The 18,583-nt window shown below is 37.8% G+C and overlaps 1 protein-coding gene and 1 long non-coding RNA gene across 5 annotated transcripts in view; one reads left to right on the forward strand and one right to left on the reverse strand.

Annotated features, from left to right (window-relative positions):
- The window catches only part of NR1D2 (nuclear receptor subfamily 1 group D member 2), a 29,661-nt gene extending 15,101 nt beyond the window's left edge, over positions 1-14,560 (forward strand). For 3 of the 4 annotated variants that reach the window (XM_042956858.1, XM_042956857.1, XM_042956860.1), the window contains exons 6-8: positions 1,913-2,098; positions 4,539-4,749; positions 11,128-14,560. In XM_042956858.1, coding sequence (XP_042812792.1) covers positions 1,913-2,098; positions 4,539-4,749; positions 11,128-11,324 — 594 coding nt within the window. In that variant the 3' untranslated portion in view covers positions 11,325-14,560. The remainder of the gene's footprint in view (positions 1-1,912; positions 2,099-4,538; positions 4,750-11,127) is intronic. The other variant, XM_042956859.1, reaches the window with a different exon arrangement.
- Positions 10,251-18,555, reverse strand: LOC122230672. Its single transcript, XR_006207711.1, has 3 exons — positions 18,011-18,555; positions 17,322-17,484; positions 10,251-10,551 (listed from the first exon to the last, which is right to left on the reverse strand). It is a non-coding gene; the product is annotated as an uncharacterized LOC122230672 (long non-coding RNA).
- Positions 18,556-18,583: the final 28 nt, after the last annotated feature.

Consider the following 18,583-nt stretch of genomic DNA (forward strand, 5'->3'; position numbering starts at 1 on the left):
TAATACACTGGTTTCTGTGGATTTTCTCAGACTTTATCTTAGGAAATGAGTTAGTGTTATTTAGGAGATGATTTAATGTTATTTATAAAATTCAAGTTTTTTTTACATTTTAATAAAATACAACAGTTTACATGAAAGTACAGTATTTATATTCAGCCAAAATTTCATCAAAAACAGAAGTACCACACCATTTCCAGTTTACACCATTAGGTCCTTTGATATAGGCTTGGTATTTTCTATCCAGGTAATTAAAGTCTTCTTTTTTCATTTTCAAAATAGCTGACTCTACCCCAATTCTTTTGTTAGAATTTTCTTGTCACTTGCAGTTATTTGATTCCATGGATCTTAAAAGTGACCTTATGTTTTATTAGACTTACGGGCTGCCTTAGGAGGGAAACATCTGTAAGCATTTAGGTTCTAATTTTGTGGTGTTCTCCATGGTTATAGAATCATCCCATTCCTGGATTGCCTATGGATTTTGCAAAAATTTAAAGGCTGATTTTACTAATAGAGTATGCAATGAATTTCATAATCTTTTTATTTTATTTATTTTTTTCCTATTTTTTAAAGTTTACCTTGTTTTATTTTTTTAAATTTACGTCCAAATTAGTTACCATATAGTGCAATAATGATTTCAGTAGATTCCTTAGTGCCCTTTACCTGTTTAGCCCGTCCCCCCTCCCACAACCCCTCCCATAACCCTCAGTTTGTTCTCTATGAGTCTCTTCTGTTTGGTCCCCCTCCCTGTTTTTATATTATTTTTGTTTCCCTTCCCTTATGTTCATCTGTTTTGTCTCTTAAAGTCCTCATATGAGTGAAGTCATATGATTTTTGTCTTTCTCTGACTGACTAATTTCACTTAGCATAATATCCTCCAGTTCCATCCACATAGTTGCAAATGGCAAGATTTCATTCTTTTTGATTGCCGAGTAATACTCCGTTGTATGTATATACCACATCTTCTTTATCCATTCATCCATCGATGGACATTTGGGCTCTTTGCATACTTTGGCTATTGTTGATAGTGCTGCTGTAAACATGGGGGTGCATGTGTCCCTTCGAAACAGCACACCTGTATCCCTTGGGTAAATGCCTAGTAGTGCAATTGCTGGGTCGTAGGGTAGTTCTATTTTTAGTTTTTTGAGGAATCTCCATACTGTTTTCCAGAATGGCTGCACTAGCTTGCATTCCCATCATAATCTTTTTAGTGTTCTTCTCTTTGGCTTCCCAGTTTTTCCTCACCAATCCTTATTTAGAAGGTGCCCTTTGTATCTCTCATCATTGTTTTCTAGTTGAACAAGTGGGGGCCAGTAGTCATACCAGTGTTTATGAAATAAATGGTCAATGACCTTTTTAAAAAAGTGAGGCATCTCACTATTTTCCCTTCTTTGAAATTATAACATTGTAATTGTGTGATTTAGAAAAAAGTGAGTTTGAAATATTAAGTAAATGTCGGGCTTGGGTTCTAGGCCTGTGACTTCTAGCTGTATTCGGATAAATCATTAAACCGCTTAGAGTCTCATTTCCTCATCTAAGAAATGGTAATTATATTATCTGCTATCACTAATGAATAGGATTGACAATCAAGTATGTGTGAATTTGTTTGAAAATCATAAAACCAGCATAAGGTGGCAGCAGTGTTACAAAATAAAGTTTTAAACCTGTGCAACAGGTTTTTTGAAATAGCTTAGGCTGCCTCTTTTATGGTAAGTTAATTGCTACTTAAACCAGGTTGCCATGAGGCTTTCTCACATAAGGCAAGTAGCAAGAAGAGAAAATGTTAATATTCGTAGATAGCACCTGTGTCTGAGAGTTCTTTTCACATTGGGGTTTCCAAAGATTGAGATGCTACTTTTGAAGTTTCTTTACCACCTCTCACAATTGAAGAAGTTTCCTGTTTTGTGCATACTAGGTTTGTCCAATGAGTAAGTCTCCATATGTGGATCCTCATAAATCTGGGCATGAAATCTGGGAGGAATTTTCAATGAGCTTCACCCCAGCAGTGAAAGAAGTTGTGGAGTTCGCAAAGCGTATTCCTGGATTCAGAGATCTCTCTCAGCATGACCAGGTCAACCTTTTAAAGGCTGGGACTTTTGAGGTAGGTTTATTTATCTGGAATATCGATGTAGGGTGTAGGTGGTATTTTATTCTCATGGACATTTTCATTCTTTTCTAAATAAGTATTTATAGTTTAGAGGCTGAAGGTGCCAACAAAAGAATAACAATCTCAGGATCTTGGGAAGAGATGAGATAAATACAGAGTTTCTTAGGACTTGAGATAAAACTGCTCTGTATTCCCGGAATACAGACTTCATCCAGTATTACTTTCAAGCATGGACTGCAGACAGGTTCTGCAGAGTGTTACTAGATACCTACTCCGAGCCTAGCCCGGTGTTTCAGCACAGAATACAAGGAGTAAATAGGATGTGGTTTTTCTCTTTTAGGAGATCGTAGAATATTTGGGGGATAGGTGAAACATGTCTTATGTGCTATTTCATACCCTCTCCGCCTCATCCAGAATCTGTGGCTACTTTTTCTACTCCAGTTTCTCTTGCTGTGATGTATTCTGCCCAGGCGCGGGGCAGCCACTGTTGCCAACTGGAGTAGGACAGAGTGCCTTTCTTTGTGCTGAGTTAGATGCCCCTGACCTGTCTTCCTCAGGGCTTTCCCAGTGCTGCTGAGGTGTGAAGAGCCTCAGGACTTCCTCAGAGCTTCCCTAAGCATTATTCCAAAATGTAGAGTGGTGGGTGGGAAGGTGGTGTCTAGTGGGCTGAATCTAATTAGTGGGTAAGAGACCCAGGGGATATATTTTGTCTCTTCCCTGCTGGTCCCATAAGACTGAGCTATCAGTTGTTAATGATATTGAGTGGTGGCCAGCTCAGTAATACATCCTCTGATATTTTCTCTCTTTCCTTCCTAGTCTTACTTCCTTTTTCCTCAGTTCTCTTTTCACATGGGGTAGTGCACACCCCACATAAACTTTTGCCTTAGGTCCTATTTTCTGGGGCACCTGGACTGGAATGGAGGAGCCATACTCATTAATAAAATAGCTGTGGTATAGTTTAAAAGTAAAACCATTAGGTTAGGATTTTTGGAAAACATTAGAGTTAAGATTTAAACTCTGAATCTTAGAGGGATGTCAGTGATGAAGTTCAGTTTACTCATTTTTGAGGTTAGGTGACTATGGCTCAGAGAGGTGAAGAGATTTTTCTTGGATTACCAATAAATTCCTAACACAGGACCAGAACACAGATCCCAGACTCCAAGACTAGTGTTCTTTCCACCTTGTGATTTGTTTTGGGATTGCTGTATTCTAGAGTTAGAGCTGTCTTGGGGCGCTTGGGTGGCTTAGTGGCTTAAACACCTGACTCTTGGTTTTGGCTCAGGTCATGATCTCACGGTTCGTGGGTTTGAGCCCCACCACGTTGGTCTCCGTGCTGATGGTGCAAAGCCTGCTTAGGATTCTCTCTCTCCCCCTTTCCCTCTGCCCCTCCCCTGCTTGTTTGCTCTCTCTTTCAAAGTAAATAAATAAAAACTTAAAAAAATAGAATTAGAGCCATCTTCATAAAAGGTTCATTCTCTTTTGGATTGTCTTGAGTAAAACAGGTCTTTGGGGGATTTGCAAAGGGGAGGTATTTGTTCAGTATCCCTCTGGTTTTGAGAGAAGTATGTGGCATAGATGCCACCATTTACTATAGGGGAGGGAGTGCTGTAGGTAAGTAGTTGTTGACTGATTTGTTTTGGGTTTGAATTACGACTTGGTGTCTGGAACACTTCTGTTATAGTTTTGTGTATTGTCTCTTTGGGTTATGGTTTCTTGAAATAGTCTAATTAGAGTGTATCTGCTACATTTGCCTTGGCTGCATTTGGTGTTTTGATGTCCCCAAGTGTTGCATTAAAATATTGTTCTTTTTACTTATGATTTAGGTACCATGTGATATACTTGGTAGTTTAAAAAGTTTAATGCCTTTGGCCAAGGCCCAGTTTCAGATTTCTTGGCATTATTGCCTACTTTAATTTTGTATTTGCATTTCAGAATTTTTATTAATGGAGTTTCAGAGTATCACAGGACTGAAGTGTTTTGCCACTAGTGGCTGGAATTTTTTTGATGTGCTTCTTCGGATATTTATTGCTTTGGTAGAGAATTTGCCTTAAGGAAATGGTTTTGGGTAAAAATAAGCTAAGTTTTTCTTTTACAATCTTCTTTTATATGTAGGCTGTTTTTTTCATTAAAAAAAAATTTTTTTTTTAACGTTTGTTTATTTCTGAGAGAGAGAGACAGAGTGCGAGCTGGGGAGGGGCAGAGAGAGAGGGAGACACAGAATCCAAAGCAGGCTCCGGGCTCTGAGCTGTCAGCACAGGGCCCGATGTGGGCTTCGAACCCACGAACTGTGAGATCATGACCTGAGCCGAAGATGGATGCTTAACCAACTGAGCCACCCAGGCACCCCATATGTAGGATGTTTCTTAACTGACTTGAATACTGAATTACTTCTTAGTACTCCTTCAAATACACTTAAGTCTTTTTCTTTTTCCAGGTTTTAATGGTACGGTTTGCATCATTATTTGATGCAAAGGAGCGTACTGTCACCTTTTTAAGTGGAAAGAAATATAGTGTCGATGATTTACACTCAATGGGAGCAGGGGATCTGCTAAACTCTATGTTTGAATTTAGTGAGAAGCTAAATGCCCTCCAACTTAGTGATGAAGAGATGAGTTTGTTTACAGCTGTTGTCCTGGTATCTGCAGGTAAGCAAGCTGGTTCAAAATTGTGCCACACCTAGAATACAGTGACCTAGTGGGGAGAAGGTGGAACTACATTCCAGCAAGCTCTATAGAAGGCAGGAGGGACTTAAGACGTTAAACTGTGTGAATCTGTTATTTTTGCATAATTAATTTTTTAATCATGACATTAGAAGTCAAAGTGCTATATAGTAATAAAATGATGTTTAGATCGAGGCCTCACATTTACCACAAGTCTTAGTCTTTAGCTTTTTGTAACTGTTTTGCAAGTCTAAACTGTTATTTTTGTGGATTTAATTTTTAGATTAGTAGGTTTTTCTGATAGGAATCTATGTTTTAATCAAAATATGTGTTACTTGAAAATGTTAAAGGTAGCAAGATATATTAGTGTGGTTTGTAACAAAAACTCATGAATTATGAGTAGGCTTTTACCCTGCTTTGCCACTGAATTTTCTCTGTGATTGCATAAATAATTCTATTCTTTTGGGTCTTGGTTTCCTCATCCTGTGAAAGCGAGGGATTGTACCATGTGAACCAGCCTGGAGTCTGGCATAGAATAGGTACTTAGTTACTATTTGAATGAGTGATCAAGATTTTTGAGTTCCTAACATTTAATGTTTGTTTATATGAGTCATTGATGATTTCCAATTTCCCTGCAACCCTGCATTTATATTATAGTTATTTCTGACCGAAGTATTTCAATTTCGATAATAGCTATTAAGATAATAGCAAATGGGAAATTGATACACAATGACTTTCCTGGAGATGTGTAAGTACCAGCCATTTTTTGGTATCCACTGACTATTTTAAAACATTTGTTGAGAATTTTAAAGTATTTTGATAGGAGTTAACTGTAAGTTTCCCATTTGCTTCCTACTGTGTAAAAGCCATTCTGTCAGGCACTATGAGGGTTATGATCCCTGTTTATGAAGCTAACCTGTATATCAGTAACTCCTAAGGAGAGTAAGTTCTTTGTAGATCTTAAAGGGCCTATACATCAGAGGTATAAATAAAGATTTATGCCATTTGGAAGCATAACGTGGCTACCTTTTCTGATCAGCTCTACCTGGGTAGCTAAAAATGCATTTATGATATGGGATAGTATGAAAGTACCATGTTAATAAGGGATACCTATTTTCTTAGTAACCTTGTAATTAATGTCTCTTGCACTTTACCTACCATTTCACAGTCTCTTGAGAAGTAACTATTAATGGTTTGAGTTGACATCAGATTAATAAACCTATTATTGTGAAACTAAAGTAATCCATGCTTGTTTCTTTATCTGATAAATATGCCTTATGTGCTAGGGGAGACAGAACAAGCATTAAGACACAAGCTTGCTTTCTAAGCATTTATGTTCCATTTGGAGAGATAAGACTGACACAAAAAGCTTATGGTACTAAGCTGTGTGGTTCTGACTGAGGTAAGCAGGAGTTATAGGAAGGAAGATGAAATTACCTGAGCAAACTTTGTGGGGAAGATGGAAGTGGAGCTGAAGTTTGAAAGATGGGTTATTAGGTTTTCCCAGCAAAAAAGTGATGGAGCAGTTGGGGAGAGCACAAGATAGGGCAGGGGCAGGTGGCTGAAGCCTGGTACGTTATGTACATCAAGGAGGAAAGGGACCGAAGGCTTGTGAGTTGGAGGAACACCAGGTTATGGAATGACCACCATGAGAAGAAATATGGGACAGTGGAAAGTGAGTGTAGGGGAGTGATCAGGCACGAACAGAGTGATGGTTTAACATTAGGTCTACATTTTTATCTTGGGTAGATTAGATAAGTGAGTCATTAGAGCTGGAGCGTCGGGTTGAGAGGCTGTTGAGATCACTTCAGGTATGAGGCACTGGAGTGAACTCTCCTGAAATAGGTGTGGTAGTGGAGGTGGAGAAGGAGGGACTGTGTCCCAGAGATGGTTCAAAGGAAGAAATGATGTGAGGGGAATGAGGGGAGCTCCATGCCAGGAATTGTGCTACTTCATTTATATTTTCTACCAAGAACATGATTCTTTTTAATTAAGCTTTTTTTTTTTTTTTTTGATTTTTAAAATTTATTTATTTGGGAGAGACAGCACACAGGGGAAAGGCAGAGAGAAAGGAGAGAGGGAATCCCAAGCACGCTCGATGCTGTTAGCTCAGCTCTTTGCAAAAGTAGACAATATTAAGATGAAAATAAAGATAATATCATTACCAAAAAAGATCACTATCAACATGGGGGGGGGGTGTCTCTATCTATTCAATTGTCCATCCATTTACCATTTCCTGCTTATTGATTTATGGTACATAAAAAAATGTTTGACATACTAAGTCAAAAAGACTGATTATAGAAGAATATAATGCATTCTTATTTTTGTTATGTCTGTATATATGAAGAAGGTACACAAACAACACATATGCACATGTAATTTCATATATTTTTTAAAAGTATGTTGCTTTCACTTAAACATATGATAGTGTTCACTGAAGACTTATATCTTTACCACCTAAAAAAGGACTATTGCTATTTTTAAAGCAGTATTTAGACCAGAAAATAAAAAGTCTTCCTTCTCCCAGCCTACTCTCCAGAGAACTCTCCAGAGATTTCTAACCGTCTTTCTTTTTAATTTTTCTGATAGTTGCCGACCCAACTCTAAATACTGTGTAGAGTTGGACTTTTTATTGAGTGGATACAACTGATTAAAGTATCTTCTTACTTTTTATAAGTTTTATTCTTATAGTTTGATTTAAAATTTTAATATGCTCACATTCTTTGATCTTTCCGTTTTACATAAATCTCTCAGATAGTTTAGGTAGAATCTTTTCCTTAGACAGGGACACAGTATCCTTTTACTCTATATCCTGGCTTCTTTTGCTATACCATTTCTTTTACATTGTCAAGAATGAAAATATTTACATTCTGTTCTATAGGTGTGATTAGTTTCTGTCCTTTATCAGATAATTCTAAATATTGAAAAGCAAAAATTCTACATTTACAGTATTATGATTATGTAAATAGTGCTCACAGTACTCACACAGTGGGGTTGAAATTGTAGACAAGGCAATGTAAATCTTGCCCTAAACCTGTGCCACCCAAGGGGAGAATGTTCCAAGTATCAGATAACAAATGGATTATATATATATTCATTATTAAATTGCTTAGAATAAGGCAACATTATAGTTTGCATTATATTTAAAATCACTTTTTGTTTTTCTTGGAACCTACACTTGCCATCTGGGTTTTGTTTTGGTTGTCAGAAGAAATGCTAGTTAGTTTCTAGATCTCATTATATAATTTTATCCTCACAACAGACCTCTGATGTGAGCCAGGACACAGAGAGGTTAAATAATTTGCCCAAGGTTGTGCATTTTTAAAAATTGGCTGAGCATGCATTTGAACTCCTATTAAGTCTCTGAAGCCTCAAAGCCTTTCTGTTGTATTACTTGTTAACAGAATAGCTCTAGCTGCTAAGGGAGAGAGAAATCTCAAACATGATACTTGCCTGTGAGGTTGGAAAACTCTTGATACCACGGAGAAAAAGGGAATTATAACTGAAAGGTAAAATTTTCTTGAGATTGTGTGAAATGGCAGCAGTCACTTGCAGTTGAAGATGAGGGATGGGCATATAACTGTGAGACCACAGTTCATCTAGAAATAGATTTCAGTTGTCTGTGGAAGGAATTTAACTTCCATCTTGTAGGAAGTGAATATGAAGAGAAATTAGGTGAGGAGCACAGGCTTCGGAGAGGGATGAAGAACCAGCTAAGAAAGTAGAGCACAGATGTAGCATGAATTAAACTATACAAGTAGTGTAGCATTTAGTAAATCATTTAGAAGAGAAATTTCCATTTCAATCTGTACATTCTATTGTTACAATTTCTAGAGCATTATTGTTTATGATCCAGCTAGATTTGGAGATAGGTTATTTGGCCTTGAAATCATAAAACCATGGTTTTAGAAATTGAGATTTTAGAAAAATTTAATACACTTTACATTTTTAGTTATAGGAATCCCTTCCCTCAAGCTCTGAGTTGTGTAGAAGTGCGTAGGTCATCCCAATACAAAATACTCACTGAAGGACTTCTAATGCAAATATCTTCATTGCCTGTGTGTTTCTTTCTTTGCCTATTTAGATTATTTTGTTTGTGGGGCTGTCATTCTTAACCGGTTGTTGGTATTGTAAATTACTGACGATATGATGTAAACCAGGTATTCTGCTTATAATAAGGGCTCTCTAAAGGAAGGGATTTTGGTTTATGTTCACTGCTAATTACCTAGCACCTATTACAGTAGCCACACACATTCAGTAAGTGTTTGGTGAGGGAATTAATAAATTGCAAGGATGCTGAAGAAAACAATTACTTGAGGGGCGCCTGGGTGGCTCAGTCGGTTAAGCGTCCGACTTCAGCTCAGGTCACGATCTCACGGTCTGTGAGTTCGAGCCCCGCGTCGGGCTCTGGGCTGATGGCTCAGAGCCTGGAGCCTGCTTCCGATTCTGTGTCTCCCTCTCTCTCTGCCCCTCCCCCGTTCATGCTCTGTCTCTCTCTGTCTCAAAAATAAATAAAACGTTAAAAAAAAAAAAAAAAGAAAACAATTACTTGAATATTAAAGGCAAGGGAGATTCTTGGAAGCATTACTGAAGGCTTTAAGTAGTTTTGCAAAGATGGCCCGTATGATTTTATGACCAAAGTCAAATGTTCACAGGTCTTTTTCCATAAGAATTGGCACACAGTTGAATAATAATCCAAATTTTCTTAAATGTAAGATAAACCTATTTTCATCATTTTTTCTGCATTTAGAGTTAATCAAACATTTTTCCCCCTTACTATGAAATTTTAGTCTTTGTTCCAAGTGTTTGCATTGCAGGTGGCTTTTTTAACTCCCAGTTACAATGCAAAGCTTCAATATCCTTATAGAAAAATGAATAAAAGTGTGTGAATGGCCAGAGAATTTTGCTTCCATGGCAATGTCTTATTAATTACAACTTCCTGTACTGGGGGCCATTGAATATTTCTTGTGCATTACTGCCTCCTATTGTAAAGGGAAGAAATAGCCCTTGATGATGAAAAAAAAGCCTATGGGCAAACAACATAGGTTTGGCTAATTTTAAGATACTTTCCTTTATTGTTGGTTTATACTAAATCATTAATTAACACTTTCTATGATGAGCTTAATAAATACAGTATACTAAGCGGTGCCTGGGTGGTTAAGTGTCCGACTTCAGCTCAGGTCATGATCTCACAGTCTGTGAGTTTGAGCCCCGTGTTGGGCTCTGTGCTGACAGCTCAGAGCCTGGAGCCTGGTTCAGATACTGTGTCTCCCTCTCTCTCTGCCCCTCCCCACCTCACGCTCTGTCTGTCTCTGAAAAATGAATAAACCTTACAAATAAAAAAAAAAATACAGTATGCTAAATGAAAGTGAATGCTTAGGTTATAATTAGGTAATAAAGTTGCATAGTATATTAGTTATCTATTACCACTAACAAATTACCTTAAAACTTAGTGGCTTTTTATCTCACAGTTTCTGAGGGTTAGGAATATGGTGCGGCTTTGATGGTTGCCTCTGGCTCAAGGTTTCTTAGGAGATTGTAGTCAAACTTGGAGCAGGGCTGTGGTCAACTATGAAGGCTCAACTAGGTAAGGATCTGCTGCTTCTAGGCTTATTCATGTGGTTGTTGGCAGGATACATTTCCTTGCAAGATGTTGGACTGAGTGCCTCAGTTCTTTGCTGGCTGTTGGCTAGAGACCACCATCAGTTCCTTAGCACCGGGGCCACTTCCATAGGCAGTTCACAACGTGGCATCTGGCTTTTCTCAGAGTAAGTGAGCAAAAGTATGCTAAAGATGGAAGTCAAGTGTTTTTTTTTGTTTTTTTGTTTTTGTAATCGAATATTTTATTCGTTAGTAGTGAATCAGTAAATCTAGCCCACTCAAGGGGAAAGGGATACACAAGGGCACGGATACCAGGATGAGGAAGCCATTGGTGGCTTGCCACACGTGGTAACATACAAATGTGGATATATTCCAAATGAAGTAAAATTATATTTGTAAACTACATGATTCATTTTATTTTCTCAATGAGAAGCAGTTGAAATTAGCAGATGGCATCTAATTGTAAAAATCAGAACCTTTAGTTTTGTGAACAAAATACTAAGCACTAAAGAGTTTTGATTTATCAAGTATACTGTGTGATATACATCTTTATAATATAATCAACTGATACAAAAATTTGCCATTGGGATTTATAAAATTTTGTCAAATATTTTTTGCCTTTGTTCCAATGTATAAAACCTTGTTTTAAATTCATTAATGAGATTGATGAGCAAGAATTATATTTCTAGTTAATGTTTTCTCTTAATTGATAATGTTAATAACATGTCCTCTCATTCATGTCTCTCTCTTCCTTACTATTAGATCGATCTGGAATAGAAAATGTCAACTCTGTTGAGGCTTTGCAGGAAACTCTCATCCGTGCACTAAGGACCTTAATAATGAAAAACCATCCAAACGAGGCCTCTATTTTTACAAAACTTCTTCTAAAGTTGCCAGATCTTCGATCTTTAAACAACATGCACTCTGAGGAGCTCTTGGCCTTTAAAGTTCACCCCTAAGGCCTTTGTTAATTTAAACATGAACTGACTCATGCTAACTGTACATTTTGTGCTAATATGCTTATTTATATGTGTATACCATATGTGGAGATAGAAAAGACCTTTAAGACAATACAAGATTGTAGGCTGTCTCTGTAATCATGCGGTAGCTGTTTGGATTGAGGTTTCTCCAGCCATGGTTAGACATTGACCGCATTTCCCCTATAGACCAATCAGCTGTGTCGCACTTAAACTGGAGAAGTTACACTGAATTATAGTCACACTGAATGTTAGACTTTTCATCTGCCAAAACCAAAAACCATTTTGATCTCCCTGTGGTATAAATATAACGCACAATCACAAGTATATGAGGACTTAAAAATTAACCTTTTGTGGTAGAAATTTTGTTTCTATGACGAAAACTTGATTTCACCACAAGCCATTGGATCTGGTAATTGGAGACACTGCAAGTTGGGTGATCTCCACGTGTGTATTTTGCTCTACTACCACTGTTAAAGTGTATGATCCTGGGCAGGTTTGTTGGTTGTGGAAAATGAAAATTGATCGTGCTCTCAGTGTCCCACCTCACAGATACTAAAAAATGTCTATAAAGCATATTTACCTCTTGGGAGATAGGCACTATGTAAATAAGGTAACATTTTTGTTATTATAATTTTCATAATAATACTCTTTTCTTATTTCTAAGCATTTCTGAGAAATCATTTCACAGTCCACGCCAACCTATTATTCAGGGTTCCTGCATATGTGTGGGTATCCTCTTGGCACACACATATTCAAAGTTTATGGGTACATCAGATACATAGTATGTGTACATAATATCTCTGTGAACATAGTTATACATAAACACATTTCTTCACAATATTTTAAACTGTGAAGAACTTTATCATTCAATAAACTTAAAACAAGAGGTGTCAAAGACTCAAGTTAGGTGCGTTTTACCTGTTGATGACATAACCATTGCTTTAAATGTTTAGACAGTAGAATATTGAATTTATGCTCTATTTTTATTTAAGCAGCATTTAATGTAAAAGTACAATAGGCAAGGGGGTCCAAATTTCAAAAAATAATGTGTTTTAGAGTTCATCTTTGGTAAGATCTTTAGTTCAGGGTACTAGTTGTTTAAAAGTTCATTCAGATTCTTACCTTGTACTAAAAAAGGTTACAATGCCCCTTAAACACATGCTGCAGCTTGATGAAAAATATTTTGATCCTTTTTGGAGAACCAATCAATGTTTAAGAAAACTGTTTAATATGTTGGCTGTGCGTGTGTGTGTATGCATGTGTGCGCAAGTGTGTTCTGAGTCCACTATTTTTTTTTTTCCTAAGTGACACTACAGGGATTTTGTCAGATTAGATTAGATTTAATCTAGAATTTGAAAAAAAAATCATTTAGTGTGTGACCTACAGGCTTAGAAATGGTACAGAGACATTTCATCCACATTTCTAATATTGGGCTTTATTAAATAGAGAAAATCAGCCTCTGTTGATGGCAGTGGGAGAAATAGCCAAAGTTGAGGATTTTATGTGTCTTTCTGTTTCCCTGGAAAATTACAATTAATTGGAATTTTTTGGAAAAGATTGCCTTCTGTATAATTTTGGGATTATATAAAACTTCAAGAATGGAAAGAGCCTGCTTTACTATACTCAGCCTGTTACTTTAATGACATGTGAGCAGAATGCCTTATTTTGTAATCTTGTTTAACTTGTTGCTACTGGGACTTGAATTTCTGTGGCACTTGTTAAGTAAGTTAAAAAAAGAAGTTAAATCCTCTCATTATTAAAGAGGAAAGGTGATGGTGATGTCTGTAATACAATATAAACCATAATTGTGATTTACCTTACATTGGTAAGACTTTTATGGGATATACAGTATAGTTTTTGTGAATTATTTACACGATAGCATTATCTTTTTATAATTTTTTTCCTATGATAAATGCATAGTTTTCTTCTATGGGGGATAGAAATGGCTTTTTGAAGTAATCCTGAAAACCTCAAAGATCATGTTTATTCTTAATTTTTGCCTTTTGCATAATCCTCTTTATATAACATGTTATCTTCAAAACAATTACTGTCTTTAGGAATGTGTAACGAGAAGTATGTTAGTATTGCTTATAAAACTTTAGTTAGGTTCAATATATACATGTATACATCTATATATAGGTATGTAGGTTTGCATTTTGTCTTGTAAAATTTTATTTGAACAAATTCTTCCTGTAGGTAATGGGAAACAAAATTAATAGTTCATATGCCACTTGTAGCATCTCTGTATTTGAAAATAGCCCAGCATTAAAACTTCTAAAATTAAACCAGCAGCCTATTATAAGCACATTCTTTGATTGAGTCATTGGTTATAAACTTACTACATGTGGAGAAGACAACCAGTTTGGGAAACTTCTGAGTCGGTGGGACACTGGCGATTAATTGATAATGTACTGTATGAATTAAGTGATGCTTTAACTCTGATTTTACATTTTAAACTTCAAATGTGGGCATTATGTCAGCAAACTTAAGGGCATTATGTCAGCAAGCTAAAACGTTTTTGTTTTTTTTTTTTTCTCTGTGCTTTTAATGTATCTCTTTACATGATCTGAGAGAGGATTCAAGCTTTTCAGAGAGAAATAGCTGAGGGAAAGGGGAAACATCTTCTTGAGTTGAAGCTTTTCCTTCACGGCGATGGTTTAATTACAGATAAAACTAGAAGGCAATTTCAGTGGATTAAGTGTATAGCTTTTGTATCTGCATTTCAAGAAATTACCATTGTAACTTGATAAGAAATGATTTATTTTATGTAAACATCATTGCAAAGCAAGGTGTAGAAGTTCAGCTAGATTTATTACTGTGCACGAGAGTAAATACCTATCTCAATTATTCTTTTTCTTTTTCCAATATAAAGTTTGCTGAATGTACAAGAAGAGTTTATCACTTAGGATATAGAATTTTTTTTAGGGGTTGGGGGGATGGGATCTGTCAGGAAATCACCTATAAACAAAGATTGTCTTGATTTGATTCAAAATGTAAAACTTGAAGCTATTCTTGAACGAACGTGGAAAAATGGCTATTGTTTTAAAAATGATAGAAATATATTGTCAAGATATGAATTACATTTATTTTCTACAAACTGTTATTGATGAGGACATGGGTAATATCTTCATGTTTCTGAAAAGTAATCTGTACATGGGGGGAGGGGATAATAAATATTATTTCTAACCAACTGTGGTTTTGGTATCTTTCTGTCTTGATGTTTTTGTAAGACTCTAATTTAACTTTACTACTTTCCCCTGAGCACAGCAGGATGTCTTACCTAAATTTCTGATTCAGCATAGGGGAACATATATATGCAGGGCTCTTTTTAAAAGATTTTAGGGGTGCCTAGGTGGCTCAGTCAGTTAAGAGTCTGACTCTTGATGATTTTGGCTCAGGTCAGGATGTCACGGTTCATGGGTTCAAGCCCTGCATTGGGCTCTGTGCTGACAGTAGAGAGCCTGCTTGGGATTCTGTCTCTCCCTCTCTCTCTCTGCTCCTCCCCCCCACAAAAAATAAACATTAAAAAAAAAATAATAAAAGATTTTAGTTTGTTTAGAGAGTCCAGCAAAGATTGTTGCTGTTTTCTATAATGCCAGATGAATAGTAGTTTGCTGTATCTGGTAAGGTAATCTTTCTTAGACGGAGATGGTAGAGAGGAAAGGGGTGCCTGATCTAGCCAAGACTCAGCCTTGGCCGTGAATGGGATAGAGTGCCTCAGCAAGACCACTACCCCTTTCCTAGGGTGTGTAGCCATGCTGGCAAAGTTGAGGCAGTTACTGAAATCACTCCCTGCAGTTGTTTTCCAGACCAGCAATATCCACTACTTTTCTATGGATGTTAATTGATATTAGGTGGGAGAAATGGGCTCATTGATTAAATAAACTTGGAAATGCTGGGTTAACAAGGTTACTGAGCTGTCTTTGTCAGTCCTGTTCTCTAATGAGCAAGTGTGTATCGTGAGTTTTTTGAGGAAGTGTTGGTGTGGGATGCAGTTTTTTCCAAACTTCCTCTGCCAAGTAGGCTCCTCCTGACCTTTTTTTATGTGTTGAGCACTTGCTGGGACTCCTTGGAAGGTGTGATTTCAGGAGAAAAAAACCTTGTTAACCCACTTTGGGTGTTGATAAGGATATTGATCACATTCTGTGGATTATTGTACAGATTTGTAATTTGCCCTCTTTTTTGCACAGTACAAGAAACAGCTCTAAATAAATGTGTGGCTGGGGGCGCCTGGGTGGCTCAGTCGGTTAAGCGTCTGACTTCAGCTCAGGTCACGATCTCACGGTCCTTGAGTTCGAGCCCCACGTCGGGCTCTGGACTGATGGCTCAGAGCCTGAAGCCTGCTTCCGGTTCTGTGTCTCCCTCTCTCTCTGCCCCTCCCCCGTTCATGCTCTATCTCTCTCTGTCTCAAAAATAAATTAAAAATAATAATCAATAAATGTGTGGCTGATGGAAAACAATAGATTAAATTCCTTTTGAATGTTGGAAGTGTTGCATGTGAGTAAATGAGTAAAGACAGCCAATTCATGGATCTGGTTTTAGTTTTCACATTCACTTGGGCCCGTTAAAATTTGTCACATTTGCTTTTCTTAATTCTTGGTCTGTCTAAATAAAGGTTTAGCAACAACTATGGCCTCTGTTCCAGTAGCCACATCAGAGTTGCTCTTCACAATGTCAAAGTTGGTGGAGGAATCATAAGGGCAGTCTCAGAGGAACTCACCTCTCCAGAATGTTTTCTACGGGGGCACGGTCGGTCGTAAGAACGGAAAGATGTTCTCAAAATTAGCATTTCCCCTACATTTTAACATAAATTACTAAAGAGGATGAGATCAGTGGTTTAAATAAGACTCAAATACCTGGGACAAAAATGGTGTTTTTAAATGTTTTTTTCTGTTTTCCTACTGGTGTCCAGAGAATTGAATATGATTTTCTAACAAGTCTCTAAGGTAAGTTCTGTGTTTTCTACAGTTTCATTTTTCTCTCAATTCTCCTTATCCTTAGTCCTCCTGCCCCAGTACTTTGTCGCTTTGCTTGTAAATTTTCATTTATTTCCCCCGCCCCCAATAGCCATTTCATTTCCTGTTCAGGTTCTGCAGTTAAATGCAACTCAGGTAGTTTCCAGAGAGGAAAGCACCTACCCTTTCATGCTCCCTTGATCTCAAGTCTTTTTGTTCTCTACAGTTAGGCTGCTCTCTTTCTAAGCTGTTTTATCCAACAAGGCTTTTGAGGAATAAACTGATGGTGTAGTTATTCATTACTTAAACACATTTACTGAACATGTATGTGTCAGGAATTTTTAAAAAATCCAAATGCAAAAAAAAAAAAAAAAATCCAAATGCAAAATGAGTTTCTTGAAAATCCAGGGCACTAATCCAGACAGTGTTGTGGAAATTGTGCACACATGGAGCAAATGGCCACCAATCATAGCATCTGAAGTAGTAATTGCCAGCAAATGCTGTTCCAGCCATGGTGTGCTGGGGTCAGCTTATAAGGTCCCTTGAGGTCTCACTGTTACACTTCCAGGAATTTACAGAGCTGGTTGTTAGAAACAGCCATTGTATAAGCTTGCAATTGAGTTTTATTGGAGAAGATAATACTCAGAACTCTTCACTTCCTAATTATTTTACGTTTTACTGTTATTTATGCTTTTGAGGCTCAGTACCTTTATTTTTATGGATATGGCCGCAATACTTTATAATGGCATGTGCCTGCATATCTCTACCCAACTGCCTAAGTGATGGCACATTGGTAGCTCAAAATTGGTTGTGGTAGGATTATTTATACGATGGAAAGCTCCAAATGCTATGAATCAGAGCTTGATTTATTGTGGTTTTTTTTTTTTTTTTGATTGTCTAGATTTAGGAAAGTGATGGAGAAAGTGAATACAAATTACACTTACAAGTGCCCCATGCCCGTAGCCATTAAACATTGCAAACAGAAAATTGACAAAATGGTCCAGTATTTGAAAACTATTACCTGATTCAGCAAAGAAGTTGTTCGCATCATTGGTAAACCAATCAAGTTCTGACATAATTTTTGTTTCATTGTTGTTTCACGAATACACTTAAAATCTCACCATTCATGTCAGAACTGTACTTGTTTGTCAGTTGCAACTTCAGCAAAAATAATGGAATGCATTCTGTGAAAGATTAATTGGTTATATGGAACTTAGGGTAAAGAGTTGTACATTTTATAAGTTGTAAAATTAATACTACATATGTACACACGGCATTCATACATACATTCAGCAAAAATAATAAATACATACAGACACACACCTTCATAAGGTATTTTCCCCCAGAGTGGTAGTTAAATGTTTACCACTATTAACGCCCAAGAAGTAATTGTTCCCTAGATAAAGGAAACCACGGCTCAGAGAGTGGAAGTAATTTGCTCGAGGTCACACCGCTACCGAGTGAAGAGTTGGAATGTAAAACCCAGATGTCTGGGCAGAGGGTTTGTTCCACGCGTAACAGAGGAGCACTGGGCTTGGGGTCTCCTTCTTGGCAGAGCGGTTTTAGTAAGTCTACTCTGATCTATATATACATGCAGCGCTTCCGTTCACGGGTTTGGGGGTGGGTGGAGGGGAAGCTCTTGAATCAAGGATTCAATGCAGAATAGGAGTTTACTGTTATCCTCCGGCCCTACATGAATTTGTCTCTTACGTGTAAGAAGCATAAACTGCTTCAAGTGGTTGCAAGACTAAACGAGCTGTCAACAGTGAGCTGCAAAACAGTGAAGTCCTCTGCAGACGCGAGGTCATTGTTTTTCCTTAGGAAATGCAGGAAGTCGTCTCCTGGGGGGTAGCGAGTGCGGAAAGCAGGGCCCTGGACGAGGTTCTCCCTGGGTCAGTGTCTGGGGTGCCGTCCCTCACGGGCCACTCAGGGCTGGGAGGTGGCAGTTTCCAACGTAGGCCTGTCTCCGCGGAGGACTGCTCTGACAGTTAAGACCGTGGTGACCTCGACCTTCAGACACCGATTTCCAGTAACTTCCTCAGGAGAGGCTAAACAAGCGACAAACGATGACCACGTCGGCATCCCATTTCCAAGCCCCCAGACGAGAATGCGGTCGTTCTCCCTTACCCGCAGTTTAGCTTCCCGTGATTTCAATTACCCGCCCTCAGCCGCCGCCGGAAGCCAGGGACCCTCCTGAAGGAGGTAGGAGCCCAAAGCTACGTCACAAGGCCCGCCCACCACGTTCGCGCCACGTCACCACGTGGGCTTTTTGTGTGTCGGTCC

The sequence above is a fragment of the Panthera tigris genome, chromosome C2 (assembly GCF_018350195.1).
Source record: "Panthera tigris isolate Pti1 chromosome C2, P.tigris_Pti1_mat1.1, whole genome shotgun sequence".
NCBI lineage: Eukaryota > Metazoa > Chordata > Mammalia > Carnivora > Felidae > Panthera > Panthera tigris.